The sequence below is a fragment of the Phalaenopsis equestris genome, unplaced genomic scaffold (genome assembly GCF_001263595.1).
Source record: "Phalaenopsis equestris unplaced genomic scaffold, ASM126359v1 Scaffold001097, whole genome shotgun sequence".
In the NCBI taxonomy this organism is placed as follows: domain Eukaryota; kingdom Viridiplantae; phylum Streptophyta; class Magnoliopsida; order Asparagales; family Orchidaceae; genus Phalaenopsis; species Phalaenopsis equestris.
The window spans coordinates 206,652-218,381 of record NW_018165536.1 but is presented as its reverse complement, the minus strand read 5'-3'; the positions used below and the strand labels follow the sequence as shown (position 1 = coordinate 218,381).

The window sequence follows — 11,730 nt, the reverse complement described above, 5'->3', positions numbered from 1 at the left end:
GTCCTCTTTCTTATGTGGGAGTACTATATATAATTTTTTTTTCTATTTTTTATTATATTTACCATTGTACTAACAATAAGATGACGCGAAAGCATCTGCGGGGACGCAAAATTGCGCCAGACATTATTCCAATAAGTTCGGTCTAGACAGATTAAGGGTCGACCAGACCTCTTTCTTATGTGGGAGTATCGCTCACCTATCGGGGCCACTCCTTAGTTACCCTAGATTATAAGTATGTTGTTTTCATATTTAGGTCAGTTTTTGTTGTATTTTATGTTGGGATAATCGTCGGTATCTCCAGGTTTTCCCTTCTAAGGATGTATCCAAGAACAAGTAGTGCTCCGACAGTATCTAATTATGAGGTGGTGATTATCCTCGACTTTTGCCCTCCTCCGCATCCCTCACTTCGCTACCACGCATTATTCCTCACTGCAACAGCTCAGGACAGCCACCATTGATGTTCAGTCCCGCAGTTCTCCTCATTCCAGCCACCTCCCTTCCACATTATCTGTTGACCTCCTTCCAAATAGCCACCAGTCTTCCCCCTTGCTGTTTCTGGAAGCCCACAGATATCCAACCAGCCGTCCAACATCCCTGTAGCAATCAGCCCGCCTGCCTTCCCAAACTGAGCCCCACTTGGTGCTGCTGCCTTGTGCGACCCTCCTCCACCAGCCACTCAGCGTCCCTGCCACACCATACTTTGCTATTTGCTGCAATCTCACGGCAGTCTGTATACACCAGCCATTCCACTTCGCTGCCGCAACCTTGCCTACAGCCTGCTCTCATTCCCTGGCAACCATCCTACACCAGCCCCCCATTGGCTACCATTCCGTCATCATACCGTTGCCATCAAACTCCCTTCCCTCCCCAATACCCAACCACCACCCCTTTGGGATACAATTCTAATTGCATTTGTGGAGTCAGTTGCCATTTCTATATCTGCATGTGTGAGCTGTATTCCCTAATGTTAAATTTAGCAATAATATTAGATTTCCCCATCATTGTTTGAGTTAATTCCGGTATCATAAGGTGCAATGAAGGCTATTTTAAAATTTCTGTAAAACCATTCACAACTATAAAGAACAGTGGACCATATCGAACCCACTTCTCAAACCATTTTAAATCCAAATAGGTACATAGGATCAGAAAAGTAGCGATCTTGATAGCTATTACACCATGGAATATAAACCTTACATTGACTGCTGATTTTGGAAAACTTCATGCACATTTTTATCACGAGGATAAGGAAATGACAATTTTATAAATGGCCTAAAAGGAGTAATGATGGAAATGAGGATAACATGTTTGATCCTTTTAACAGCTACTGGATGAAGATCAAGTATCCAATGCTATGCGTCTGTCGTCAGTTATAGCTTACTCTTATTCCTATTATAGTAAAAGACGGTCAGCAAATAATATTCTATGCGCCATTTTCATTTGATATAAGAGTCGTTCACTGGAAAAAAAATCCTAAAATTTAAACCCTTCAGCAAATAATACTTCAATACAAGATTAAAATCAAGGAATCAAATTGATCAATCAAAACAAAAGAAATAAAGCAACTTACCATCAACATCAATGGTTTCCCCAAAATATTTATAGGTGGCTGAATTTCTCCCTGCTCTGATTGCACCGGCTGGGCTCCAACTAATAAGCACAAGCAACAAAATGTACACTCATGTCAAAATTAACAACACTGAAAGGAGCTAAACCACTGAATCTAAAAAAGAATAATGGTGTATACTCATAAAATGCATGAATCAGTTGTGTAAAAACAGTAAAAGAAGAGAGAAATGAAAGTTAACATGAGTAGATGTACCTTTATATCTAATGCATGACAACATATCTTAGACACTGCATTGCAAAAATCCCAGGTCTACTTTCCCAATCATGAAAAATCATGCCAATATCATGACTTGTATAAATTTAATTTCAAAGAATCTCAAACATGGCCTTGTTATGACAAGGTGCACAATCTCAACTTAATAATAATAAATATATAATAATGCTCAATTTTGAAGAAATGTTTTAAGCAGTCAAGCTTTTGAAACAGTCTCCAAACAAATAAGTAGATGTCCTTTCAAAATGTATATGAGAATCAATACTAAAATAGGATATTGTACAACTATTAGTTTTTGCTTCTCTATCCATGAAAAGCCATTCCAAAAATGTGACTTCTGCAAAATCACTGCATGAACATGTACAAGAAACAGTAACGGCAGGGAAATAAATTTTGGAGTTCTAACACCATGTGAATTTCTTTTATGCACCATTCATAATCAATAAAGTAGATGGATATGTTTAATAGAAATTTCTTGGTTGGAAGATATGTAGAATATGAGGCTCAAGTCTTCTTTTTACTCAGGATAGAGATTTTGTTGTATTTCAGTATTAAAGTTCAGAATAACAGTCCTAACTAAAAAATATTAAAGAATTTAGTGTGAAAAGACGGCCAATATAGACTTGGCATTTGTTATAGGGCAAGCTTTTAGGAAAAAATACCTGAACTTGTAGGCCAGTGGATTGTTTGCAGCAGCTGGAGATGGCAATCCACCACAGTAGGAAGTGAATGACTTTATTTTCCCCTTCTTAACATGTGCTTGGTTGATCATTTGCATTGCCATCATGTGATCTGCATGTTGATAAGTTATATCCAAGAGCTAATCTATTCAGTGCATCAATTTAGTCAATGAATATACTTCCTAGAGTAAAAGAAGCAGATAAATGAAATGTCCATAAATAAACGCTTCACTCCCTCCCTCTCTCACCACCAACATCACAAGGACCCCATCCTTTCCTACAGATCTGAGCTGGATATCAACCAAGAGGGAGTCTAAATGAGTTCTTTCTCAAAATTTCGTTTGTATTTTCTGCCAAACTTAATTGAGATAGAACTTTTATACCATGAGTTTGAGATCTTATAGTTAATTTAGTCTTAAGTTGATGCTAAATGATGTTCAGACACACATCCATCAATCCCTCCTACAAGCTTACCACCATCAGAAACCACATCTCTTACCTATGCCAGGATCGAGTCCCATTTCACAAAGTATTGTAACACCTGCATGTTTGGCCTTCTCATGATATGCTGACATAGAATTGTCTATATAACTTGCAGTGACAAGGTGCTTCTTGTGCTGCAGAAATTGAGCGAGGTTAGGCATTGCAAAACAGCTTGCATTAAAAACACGCGCGCGCACACACACACAAACGAAGGCTCACATAAATGTACATATCATGCAGATCAATTGTTGCATATTCATGTAAATAAATACAGTGATGTGTCTGCTAATTTATTACAAGACGGTGTGCCTGCAAAACTTAGATGTATGCACAATTAAATGCTTGAAACAATCTTTAACCAATCTTCATGGAGTCCAGACATCAACATTTGGTATATAATCATAGCAGATATAAGTATGGTTAAGTAGGATGCTATACAGATGCACAGCCTCCCCTACTAGAAATTTCTCACACAGGGTTCTATAATTCTGACACAAATAATAATCAAGTTAACATGAACCCAGGATTTTCAAGCCACGTTTGGTAGGGTCATTTTTTTGACCCTAGTTATGGTGCATGGGTAAATCATATGAAATGGAATGATGATCTAACAAATTATTTGTTATAAATCTTATAACTATAAAAATTTGGTGAAGATATAGACATAACGACACAAACTTCTATCTCGATGATGATGAAAAACAAGCAATTTTTTTAGAAGATAATGACGTTGCACTCATTTGCAATATAATATATCCATTTTTAAACAATGAAACAATTCTTAATTTCAAACAAAATTAAAATTTTGGTCATGATATGGATATGACGACACAAACATCTATTTCAATAATAATTAAGCAATTTTTTAAGAAGATAATTATGTCGCCCTTATAGGCAATATAAAATATCCATTTTGAAACAATCAAAAAATTCTTAATTTCAAACAAAAATAGTGAATAAATAAAATAAAGTATTTGAATGGCGTCACCTTAGCATGATTGTATATGAATAAAAAAAAAAATTCCAAGATAATGCATTTTTTTAATTCAGCATAGAAGTGTAAATTATAAAACGAACTTTAATTAGGAACTGATGCTATGGTGTGGTGTGAATAAGACGTAATTCACAGCAAACATGCGGACCATTTCCATTCAATACAATTCTGTGAACTAGACTGAATAAAAGTGGAAATGTGGTCTCAGCATAAACATGCAAAGACCACTGCTAGGCGTAGATTTATATTTGCAGTACTTCATAGCATGTACAAAATAGACCAGAACAATGTAAGCGAAGTAATTGATCTTAAAATTGAAAAGCAAAAAATAAAAAATAAAAAACGCAAATTTTCATATCAGCAATCAATAAAAACAAATGTCAGGTTGGTGAGATATTCAATTAATGAGACAGCTCATGAAGTACCTCTATGCAGGACTTTGCTATGATGCCATGGAAACTGGGAGGCAATAGGCTAACCACGACCTCAACCTGTATAAGGTAACATGTTCAGAATAGGCAATTGATGTTGATTGCTGGCATATCACTTTTAATATTTTCAAATGTGTTGAAATTCAAAATAATTCGAAATTAGGCAGGATTCAAAATAATTTTATTGATATGAATGCGGGGGTATAACCCTTACATAAATCCTAGAATAGAAAAAATAATAAAAAGAAATAACATGAAAAAGAAAGATATATCACCCAATACTCCAATAATCAAATCATATTATTTAGTTGGAGATAAAAAAAAAATAATATAAAACAGAAAAACCTAAAATAGGAAAGAAAATAACTCCTAATCTAAAGAAAAAAATATAAAATATGAATAATATAAAACAGAAAAACCTAAAAGAGTGTTGACCTCATTTTTAGTGAGGTCTAGTCTGGAAAGAAAGTAACTCCTAATCTAAAGAAAAAAATATAAAATATGAAAGAAAATAACCCTTTAATCCAAGGAAATAATTTATTCATTATAAGTTCTCACAAGAATAAATAATTGTCTAGTATAACTCCTAACACCCCCTCTCAAGTTGAAACATGGTTGAAAACCATGTTCAACTTGGATTTAAAAACTCCAAACAATGGGTGAGAAAGATCCTGAGAAATAAAACTTAAAAGTATTTATCCCAAACTACTGTTGTCTTTGACTGTAATTCCTGCAGTGTCTGTAGATTGACAGAATACATTTATAGGTAATGTTGCATGGGAGTTTGTAGAGAAGTAGAAAAACAACGGTTGCAGTTTCTGCAGTGTCTGTAGAAAAACGGAAAACTCCTACAAGTAATGTTGCAGGTGAGTTTACAGGAAATTAAACAACTGTGATTGTCTTTTGACTGCAGTTCCTGTACTGTCTATAGGTAGAAGAAAAGCTTCTATGAGTGTGTTGCAAGAGAGTTTGCAAGGAAGTAAACAAACAACAAGAAAAGTTGCAAGGATGTCCTGCAGAAAAACAGCCAAGAGGTAGGTCTCGTTACAAGAAAAGGCTCCACTAGAGGAAGAACTCAGGCGAGAGCCTGCTGTAGTGAAAACTCCAGGGGACTAACATAGGAAAAAGTTCTAGAGTATGGAATGATACAGGAAAAAGCTCCATACGAGGTTCTGCTACAAGAAAAACACCGGAAGAGGTCTACATACATAAAAAGTTTCGGAAGAGGGTATGCTGCAAAAAACCTCCAAAGGAAAACCTATTTCAAGAAAAAGCTCTCGAGGAGGCCTGGTGCAATAAAATAACTTGAAGAGGATGCTAATGAATTAAATGGGCTTCAACCAGATAAGCAGCTATAGAAGCACCTGCACTAAATAAACCAAACCATAGAAAGTTGGTCTGAGGCCATCACTGGATACTCCCCCTGCTTGGTCATATATCCACCCAACACTCTCACTATCTCAGATGGAAGCTAGAGTGGCGACGCCAAGCAAGTAGCTTAGGGAATCAGGAAGCCGGACTGCTCCTAACTATTGCAGGGTATAGGCGCCAAAGAATAGCGGAAATGGCCTGCAGAAGAGGTGGCGGGGCAGCTATACCTCCAGCAGCAGGTACCTGCAAAAAAATCAGTGAAGCAGGACTGTTGGAAATTAGGAAGTCGGACCGTTGGAAATCTGCAGGAAATTAGGAAAGCTAGATTGATGGAAATCAGGAAGTCAGGCTGCTGCTGGGAACAGGCGCAACAAAAAACTACGGGAAGGATGGCAGGTATCAAGGATACTCTCTTCTTATTTTCGGTGGCTGAAATGTGGAGGGAAGACAACTGAGAAAAATAACTCCCTCTTTCCGAGATTTCTCTTGCGGAAAGGTTTGCTGCAAGAAAGATCCAGAAGGAGGCTCTACTGCACGACACAGTTTTATATGGCATCACTTCTTCCGATGATGTCCAGCCTTCATTCCTAGAAATTGTATTACTCGAGGAAGCCACATGAGTCAAAGCATTTGTAAATTCAGCTTCAACAAATCCATCAATACAATCATCAAAAGCACATCTTGGTAATGAAGAATCTCATCATCAATCATGGGGTGGTATGATGCCTTGAGGTCTATGATTTTCTACCTCACCGGTTTATTTCATTCAATCTCATGCAATTTTGCCTTGTTTCAACTCACACATTACTCATCATAGAAAGCAGTGACACACTTCAATAGATTATAGACCGCACACCTCAGAAAAGTCGCTCCTTCGAGTTCGATGCAGAGGTTGAAGGAAAAGTCTGCTCCTTTAAACTCTAGGTCAAACTGTTGAAAACGGTGTTCGGGCGCCTTGAACTCTCGAGCACCACCGTCTGTGTTGCTTTGACTCGAACTCTAGATTGATATCGAACCGTTGAAGTCGAGGATCGGGCGCCCCACACTCTCAAACACTAGCATCTACTACTTCGCTTTGAACCCTATGTCGAAGACAAACTTTCGAAGATGCTTTGGCGCCTCGAACTGATGAAGGCGATAGCACCTCAAACCCTCGAACACGTCATCTGCCCTTCCACTCCTTCGAAGCCGAAATTTTCAATTAAACCTTTTTATTTCTATCACACTTGTTGACTCAGACCGCTTTGCTTCAACCCCTAACAGAGCGCTTCACAACTGCAACTGAATCGAGCTATAGCAGAGCAACGGACTTCAAACTTCAACCAATCAAGATGAAGGCCGCTTAAACATGGAAGAAGCTTTGGATTGAAAACCCTAGTTCAGAGACGAAGGGTGGAGAAACATAATCGCTCTCAACCCCGTTGTACACAGTTCGTGGTCGAAGTTGTGAGATCCCAGCGAGTAAGGAGGCATTACTCAGAAGTACTTGCAGGGATCTCTTCCGGCCACGAGGGCTTAGACAAAGAGAGAGAGCACCTCACTTCACGCACGAAGGATGGCAGAAAGGGAGTCCGACTGTTCTAGAAGGAGGACCGATGGCTAGAGTACGAAATTAGACTCTAATATCATGTTGAAATTCAAAATAATGTGGAATTAAGCGAGGATTAGAATAATTTTATTGATATAGAAGCGGGTATAAATAACTCTTACATGAATCCTAGAATTAGTAAAAGATAATAAAAAGGAATAACATGAAAAGAAAAAATATATCACATAACATCTCCAATAATCAAATCATATTAACTATTTGGAGATAAAGTAAATAACATAAAATAGGAAAATCTAAAATAAGAAAGGAAATAACTCCTAATCTAAGGAAATAAATGTAGAATAAAAAAGTAATAACTCCTTAATCCAAGGTAATAATTTATTCCTCATCATTTCTCACACGAATAAATTATTTCCTAGTATAGCTCCTAACAAAAATGAAATAATATTCATTGTGAAAAGGGAGAAAGGAATTAAAGATTTTTACTAGTAGTATATTACGATTTTAAAGGGAACAACCAAAGCAATAGTTGTGTAGGATAAAACAATTAGGCATTTTGAAAATTCAGGATCTTTATTGGTTCTCAGATTTTTCTTTTTCCTTTTTTTTTATAGCTCGGCTGAAATAATAGTTAGTCCATGTTAACTGGAAAATAAAATTAATAACAATATTTCAAATAGCAATGCAGTTATCTAGAGCCTTCAGTAATAGACCTTTATGTTCATAAAAATACCCAATATCAAGAAGCCAATTAAAAAGATATTGAAACTACACATATGTTAGACATTGAAAATATCCATCATCAGCAAGAAGACATCCTTTACAAGAAAGTAGGCCAACTAGAGAGCGCAAGCCTAAGTCAAGATGATGTGGGGCTTGGCAGGGCTCAATCGGCTGAAAAGTGCAGAATCGGTTTAGCCTTGCTGTTGTTTAGGTAGGCAGGTCCAAAAGTGTTAGTTTTACCTCGTAAAGAGAGGGGCTTCCTCCCTCGCAGTTATCTATTAGTATATATATATATATATATATATGTTTTGACTGTTTAGGATTCATTTTTTGCTTGTGTCAGATTTATCGTCGTCGGCGTTTCTCCCTTCTTAAGGTTGTATCCAAAGTCAGGTAGTGCTTCAGCTGTATCATACTCCAAGATAGTGTATCTCCCCACATTCCTGCAATTAGTCCCTCACTGTGGTACCTAGACTCCATGCATCCTCTGTTTTCCCTGCCGCACCCTCCTACCGCAGAAAACCTGCTATCATCCCTCCTCTGCCTTTCAATCTACAGCCAACAACCTCATCCCCACACTCCCTGTTGATAGCAACCTCTTTGAATTTCCCACCTACTGCCTTAACTTCTTCCACATGACCAAACCTGCTGCCATAGACCATCATCAACCTCGCTACTCAAGCCAACATTCTCTACCTAACTTCCCGTTAGTATCATAACCTCAACCTGCACCCCACCAGTTGTCCAACCGCCACTCACCCACTTCATCCTCGCCCTAGAGTGTTGAGAGCTTTGTTTTCAATGTTATTTTTGTTTCGAAAACCCATATATTATAGTTTTTTCCATATCTTATATTAATATTTTGAGTTTGTTGCATTTTGAATTATGTCTGGTATCAAATGGAATCAAAGCCAATCTAACCCTACTCCATTCCTAAGGTTCCCTAGCATCCACATTAACCCCACAAAAAATTTTCTTTCCTATCATCATCCACCTCTTTCAATCCTAAAACCCTAATCATGCCACCAAGAAGATACATGTCAGAACCTACCCGAGACAAGATACGGTGAGAAATCCATCAGCTTCAGTAGAGGCTTATAAAGATTGACGATGAAACCTAGGGGAAGATTACCATTGATAGTGATTTAGAGAGTTAAAGACGAAAGGGATAAGGATCCGAATTCGTTTCATGGGGAAGACGTCAATGATGAGAAATGCAGACCCCGATGCTTTGGAATTTAGTATCAGAGGAGGTCGAGAGTGGAAACCACATACGGAGGACACATGGATTTCCGCATCAAAGTTGATCTACCGGAAGTCAATGGATGTATAGATCCAAACAACTTTAATCGACTAACCACAATTTGTTGAGTGAATCTTTGAGTATAAAGAATTGCCAAAGGTTAAACCGATAAAACTAGCAGCCATCAAGTTAAAGAAGAGCACCTCCTTGTGGTGGGAAAACTTATAGCGACAAAAGAAAAGAGAAGACAGAGATAAGATTACCAATTAAGAAAAGATAAGAAATGAAATGTAGAGAACATTACCATCAGGATATGTTTCTGAGACCACCACTTACATTAGATAGACCTATCAATGCAAAAATTCATGATACAATTTGACCAGTTGCAGATGAAATGTGAGTTGGTCGAGCTAAAGGAGTGTACCATAGACCGTTACCTGGGGGACCTGAAGCCTGCAATCAATAATGTTGTGCAGCTACATCCGTATTTTTCACTAGAAGGTGCCCAAATCTTAGCATTGTAAGGGGAGATAAAAAAGATAGAGCAGACAATAGCCCTCATTAAAGCTATCAACTGCAGCTATACCTATCGACAATTGTACCTCTGGGGGAATTCGAAAAACGGGACAACGATGTGATAATACAGATATAAGTGGAAATAAGTTGAAAAATAGTAGCTTGCTCAATACAGTGCCTGCCAAGAGATGTGTCAGATGCCATGGGTACAGGCACATATCCTCTAGCTGTCCCACGAGCCGAGTTATTTCTTTCAAGGAACAGAGCGTCGAGGCAGTGGAGGAAGAGGAATCAGACGAGAATCCAGAGGAAGAACTTCTACTTCAAGCAGACAAGGGAGAGCACTTGTCATATGGAGAGTCTTACAAGCAGAGCAGGAAAAGAATCAATCATGGCTGAGAAGTAACTTTCACACCAAGTGTACGGTGAGGGCAAAATTTGCAGTTTAATTATCTACGGTGAAAGTTGTTAAAATGTAGTATCCACGTTAATCGTGACGAAACTGGGATTGGAAACTGAAAAACATCCTTCGTCTTACTCCCTTTCCTAGCTAAAAAAAGAAAACAAGATATGTGTGGATCTAAGTTGCATTTGTCCGCTTCTCTTCTTTCAGAAACTCTGCCGAGAGAGTGGTGATGGTACTGAAGCTCTTAATGAATCGCTTCTAAAAAGATGCTACGTCTCTGAAATTGCCTCAGCTTAGTGAAACTACGGTGAGCCTTCCGAGGCTCACCAAAATTTTGTAATGGCAAAACTGATGCTTGAATCACCTTCTCCTTCAGCGCGTCGAAGCTTATTCTGAGTTGCATCTGTCCACCTCTCTTCTTTCAAAATATGTCGGAGGAGGGGATGTTAGCATGGATTTTATGGTGAGCCTCCCGAGGACGTAGCGAAACAAAAATTTCATTATAGTTGTTGTGGATCGATTCTCAAAAATGGCATCGAACACTAGATACATCGCTTGTCGCCGGCATATAATTCAAGGAGATTTTGAGGTTGCATGGAATACCCAGGATAATCACTTTCGAAAGGGATGTCAAGTTTCTTAGTCATTTCTGGAGGAACCTGCTGGGAAAGCCAGGCACTAAGCTTCAATTAAGTTCAGTAGCTCACCACAAACAAATGATCAGACGGCGGTAGTGAACGGGAGCTTTGGGAACCTGACATGCTTTGTAGAAAAGAGTGTTAAATAGTGAGATTTGATTCTAGCTGAAGCCGAATCTGCTTACAATAGATCCGTGAGTCAGATTACGGGACACCACATTTAAGATTGTGTACGGGCGCAACCCGTTCACCCGCTTGAATTGATACCTCTCCTATCAACATCAAAGATCAGTGACGATGCTAAAAAATGGGTGCACAAAATTCAGAAGCTCGACGAGGAGGCTGGGAAGGAGATCACTAAGCAGAACTGCAAGTACCACACATAGGAAAAAAGAATAGCAAGAAGGTGACTTTTCAAGAAGGGGACCTAGTGTGGATTCGACTGAAGAAAGAAATATTTCCAGTGAGAGCACTTGGAAAACTAAAGCCCGTAACTGATAACATTTCAGAGTACTTCGAGAGCTGAATAGAAATGCTTATAAGATCGATTTACCAGGGGACTAGAATGTGTAGGATACGTTCCATGTAGCGGATTTGAAGCCTTACTACAAGGAGACAAAAGCTTCCACAAATGAAATCGAAGCTCCCCCAACCCCGCGAGACTGATGATGCTCTTTGGTTGGGGGGGGGGGGGGGGGGGGGGGAATTTAAAGTTTTATTATTTCATTTATTCAGCCTTGCTACTATTTAGGACGACCAATCCAAGGGGACTCAAAAAGAGGAACTTGCCCCCTTCTGTTGACCTCATTTTTAGTGAGGTCTAGTCTTCCGCTTAGGGTTTAGGATCTAGCCTTAG

At 38.6% G+C, this 11,730-nt stretch overlaps 1 protein-coding gene across 1 annotated transcript in view; it reads right to left on the bottom strand.

Annotated features, from left to right (window-relative positions):
* LOC110033140 (alpha-aminoadipic semialdehyde synthase) overlaps positions 1-11,730 on the bottom strand; it is a gene marked incomplete in the record, with an annotated part of 112,360 nt that overhangs the window by 5,626 nt on the left and 95,004 nt on the right. Inside the window, 3 exon segments of the mRNA XM_020737027.1 lie at positions 2,503-2,632; positions 3,020-3,137; positions 4,423-4,488. Of these exon segments, the coding sequence (XP_020592686.1) occupies positions 2,503-2,632; positions 3,020-3,137; positions 4,423-4,488 (314 nt within the window).